Raw genomic sequence first — 3,827 nt, 5'->3', positions numbered from 1 at the left:
GAGTCGAGGGTTCAACGCGGTCCTTCGGGACAAATCTATGTGGTCCTTCGGGACAAATCTATGTGGTCCTTCGGGACAAATTCTACTCGGTCATTCAAGACAAATTCTACGTGGCACTTCGGTGCAAATTATATGAGCATTGATGACTGCATTAGTGCACAACCTCAATGTACTCAGATACTTAGAGTTCTCAGTAATATGCATTGGGCTAAAATAACAAAGTAATATAAATTGAATATTGAGTAACAATACACGTTAAGTTTATGAATTGTATCTAGATTTTAGCATGAAACGTTTTATATGGATTTAATAAGCAATTATGTTTAATTGTTTTGTTATACTCATTATTGCCTCACTAAGTCGACGACTTAGAATGTGATTGTTTCACAAGTAGTTTCAAAGAGATCAGAAGAGCAAAGCTAGGAAAGGGCAACATACACTGAAGAAGATCAAATCAGAACAAATTGAATAGTAGGTTCTTATCATTTTGTATATTTGTTGGCATGTATCACAAAGTTTTAAATTGTAATGCTCTAATCCATTTTGTAAACATATTGTATTGCATATATGTAAATTATTAAGTCTTTATTTCTAATTTGAGTTTAAATTTTCATTATTAACTTTGAGTTAAGGATTTCACCACTTTAATACAAATAAAAGTTTAAATTTTTAACCACTTTTCAAGAGTCAAAGATTTGAAAAGTCAATACGACACATATGATTCGTATCCGGGTCGGATACGGGTTGGGGTGTTACATGATCTCTGGTTATCGTATTTCTGTATCTGATTCTGAAAAAATGGTATGTTTTAATGTTTTATTAAATTGAATTATTGTTTTCACTCAAATTCATGCATGTTTTCTATCATAGGGGTATAATTGGAGGAAGTATCACAGGCCTAGTCTCTGACTTGTAAGATCTTACCGCAGACACCTCTGCTTTGTGCATTGGTTAAAACCTTACCGCAGGCCCATATGCTATTAGCATAAGGTCTTTACCGGCCGTACATGTGGGTGTATGGTTCAAGGGAACCTACACATTTGTTTTTATACACCGCGAAGCACAATAGGCTTTTTAGCTCATTCTTTAATTTTTAAATTTTCAAATACTATCCGATAGTAGGCTAGCAGACTTGGCATAAGGAGAACCGATATATCCTCACTTTTGTATCACTGTATATTTTTGTATGCCCTTTTTGTTATACTTTGGTGACACATGTTTTTAATAATCTCTTCACACTTCCTTATTATCGATATTTTGTTTCCGAAGCTGATATATTTGTATATATACTGCATGGACTTTTTTATGGTTATTTTAGTATTTTATTGTTATTTGTATTTTATTTTTTGAAATGGATTTTAAATGCATTTTGAATCTGAAAATGATCTCTGAATACGATAAGTGACCGTCAAGATTTGGGTCTACCGTCTAGGCCGAATCTAGGGGGTTATAACTGGGGAAGGTGAGGTCGGTGGAGCTTTATCGATGAAAAATGTCAATGGTCGTCATGAGTTTAGGAAAATTAACACCATTGATTGTCATGTTAATGTTTGTAACGTTATATACCAGGTTAAGTCAAAAAATATTTTAGGCACTTATTAAAAAAAAAAACACAGTTTGAACACTTATTTTTTTTACTAAGCCTTTTTATTTTAGTATATTCATTGGATACGCGTTTTCCAAGGTGTGAAAGAGAATTGCATCTAATGATGTTGTCGAATATTTGAAGTTGGTTACGATTATTATATTAATTAGCATAGAAGATGCGCTCATGATTCACGTTCCAAAAGTAAATATAAAATGTTATTAAATATGCTCGATTGGGATAAGATAATAGATTCTTTAAGTAAGGTAGGGGTTCGAATCCGGACGTTTGCGTATGGAGCAAATTAAGTTGGGAGGGTTGCCCCCAACTCTACAAACAACTCGATCTGAATTAATTGATAAATAAATAGAATATCAATGATTAATTTAAAAAAATATGCTCGAAATTGACTAATTTTACTATGAATCTAAGTCCATCTTATACATACAATTATTAAAAATAAATTAATATTACTTTTAAAATATTAACACCACCTTAAAAGTTAATTAAAACTTCTGCTTTAGCGGCTATATATAGCTTCTAATCCTTATATCTCTTCACCAATCTCTTCTTTCTTCAACAACCCTAATTAAACCTTCAAATTTTGCTATTATTATTCGCGTCCTTGGTTGATCTTTCTTAAGCACTCTTAGTTATGGCGGGAACCCAGAGCTGTGAATTTGTTTTCTCCGGGAAGAAGACGACGGTGGCAGCTGCAGATGGCTTTGAAGGGGATGATGTTTTCGTGGCCAAGAAACCTACGCTTCCAACAATGGCGGTGGCACCAAAAGTATGGGAAAATGACCCCGCCGCCGCATTAGCCAGCGTGCGCCATGAATTCGGCGAGCATGGTGGCGTTAACATGTCCATTGAAGCGTCTGCCACCTTCACCGTCGTGGAACCTGAGACTATACGCCGCATGTTCACCGGTGAGCTCGGCCCCGATCGTGATTTCTACATTTATAGTCGTCACTTCAACCCCACCGTCTTGAATCTCGGCCGTCAATTGGCTGCCCTGGAAGGAACCGAAGCTGCCTACTGCACTGCTAGCGGTAACTAAACTATATGTTTATGTATTTATTTAAATTATTATCGACCATTATCGTATGATTTGACCGTAATAGCACGTGTTATTACTATAATCGTAATAAACGTAATACAACTAAAATCGTGATTGTGATTGTAATTTAAATCTATGATAAAACTAGTAACTTGTGATTTTGATTTGATTCCGTGATCACAGGTATGTCCGCTATATCATCCGTGCTGTTGCAACTCTGCAGCAGCGGTGGACACGTGGTGGCGTCGGCGACTCTCTATGGCGGAACTCATGCACTTTTAACCCATTTCTTGCCCCGAACATGTAACATCACGACCACGTTCGTCGACATAACCGATCACGAAGCAGTGAAAAACGCCATCGTTCAAGGGCGGACACAAGTGTTGTTCTTCGAGTCGATCTCGAATCCAACCCTCACCGTAGCCTACATCCCGGAGCTAAGCAAGCTAGCACACGACAAAGGAATAACGGTGGTCGTGGACAACACATTCTCTCCCATGGTTCTTTCCCCTGCTAAGCTCGGTGCCGACGTGGTCGTCCATAGTATCTCCAAGTTCATCAGCGGAGGCGCTGATGTAATCGCGGGCGCCGTATGTGGTCCTGCGAGTCTAGTGAACTCCATGATGGATCTTCATCAAGGTGCTTTGATGCTTTTAGGCCCGACCATGAACGCCAAGGTTGCATTCGAACTCTCCGAGAGGATTCCTCACTTAAGCCTACGAATGAAAGAGCACAGCCGTAGAGCCATGGAATACGCTACAAGAATGAAGAAACTGGGCATCAAGGTCATCTACCCTGGCCTCGAGGACCACCCTCAACACAACCTATTGAAGACCATGGCCAATAAGGACTATGGGTTCGGTGGTCTTCTCTGTGTGGACATGGAATCCGAAGAAAAAGCTAACAGGCTCATGCATCACTTGCAGAACAGCTCTCAGTTCGGGCTCATAGCTGTTAGCTTGGGCTACTATGAGACACTCATGTCTTGCTCCGGTAGCAGCACCAGCAGCGAATTGAATGCCGACGAGAAGGCCCTCGCCGGTATCTCACCGGGGCTGGTGAGGATGTCGATCGGATATACAGGCACGTTGGAGCAGAAGTGGAGCCAATTCGAAAAGGCCATCACTAGGATGAGGGAAGCTGCATCCACCATGTCAAAATAAATTTGAAGTTGTTTCGTCG

At 39.4% G+C, this 3,827-nt stretch overlaps 1 protein-coding gene across 1 annotated transcript; it reads left to right on the top strand.

The window, feature by feature from the left end:
• Nucleotides 1-2,224: 2,224 nt before the first annotated feature.
• Nucleotides 2,225-3,827, top strand: LOC120206549 (methionine gamma-lyase-like). Its single transcript, XM_039206172.1, has 2 exons — nt 2,225-2,637; nt 2,829-3,827. Exons 1-2 carry the CDS (start codon nt 2,241-2,243, stop codon nt 3,806-3,808), a joined length of 1,377 nt encoding a protein of 458 aa, XP_039062103.1. The 5' UTR covers nt 2,225-2,240; the 3' UTR covers nt 3,809-3,827.

Source organism: Hibiscus syriacus, unplaced genomic scaffold, assembly GCF_006381635.1.
Source record: "Hibiscus syriacus cultivar Baekdansim isolate YM2019G1 unplaced genomic scaffold, ASM638163v2 tig00013960_pilon, whole genome shotgun sequence".
Lineage (NCBI taxonomy): Eukaryota > Viridiplantae > Streptophyta > Magnoliopsida > Malvales > Malvaceae > Hibiscus > Hibiscus syriacus.
Note: the sequence above shows the minus strand (reverse complement) of the source record. Positions and strands in the feature narration are given on the sequence as shown.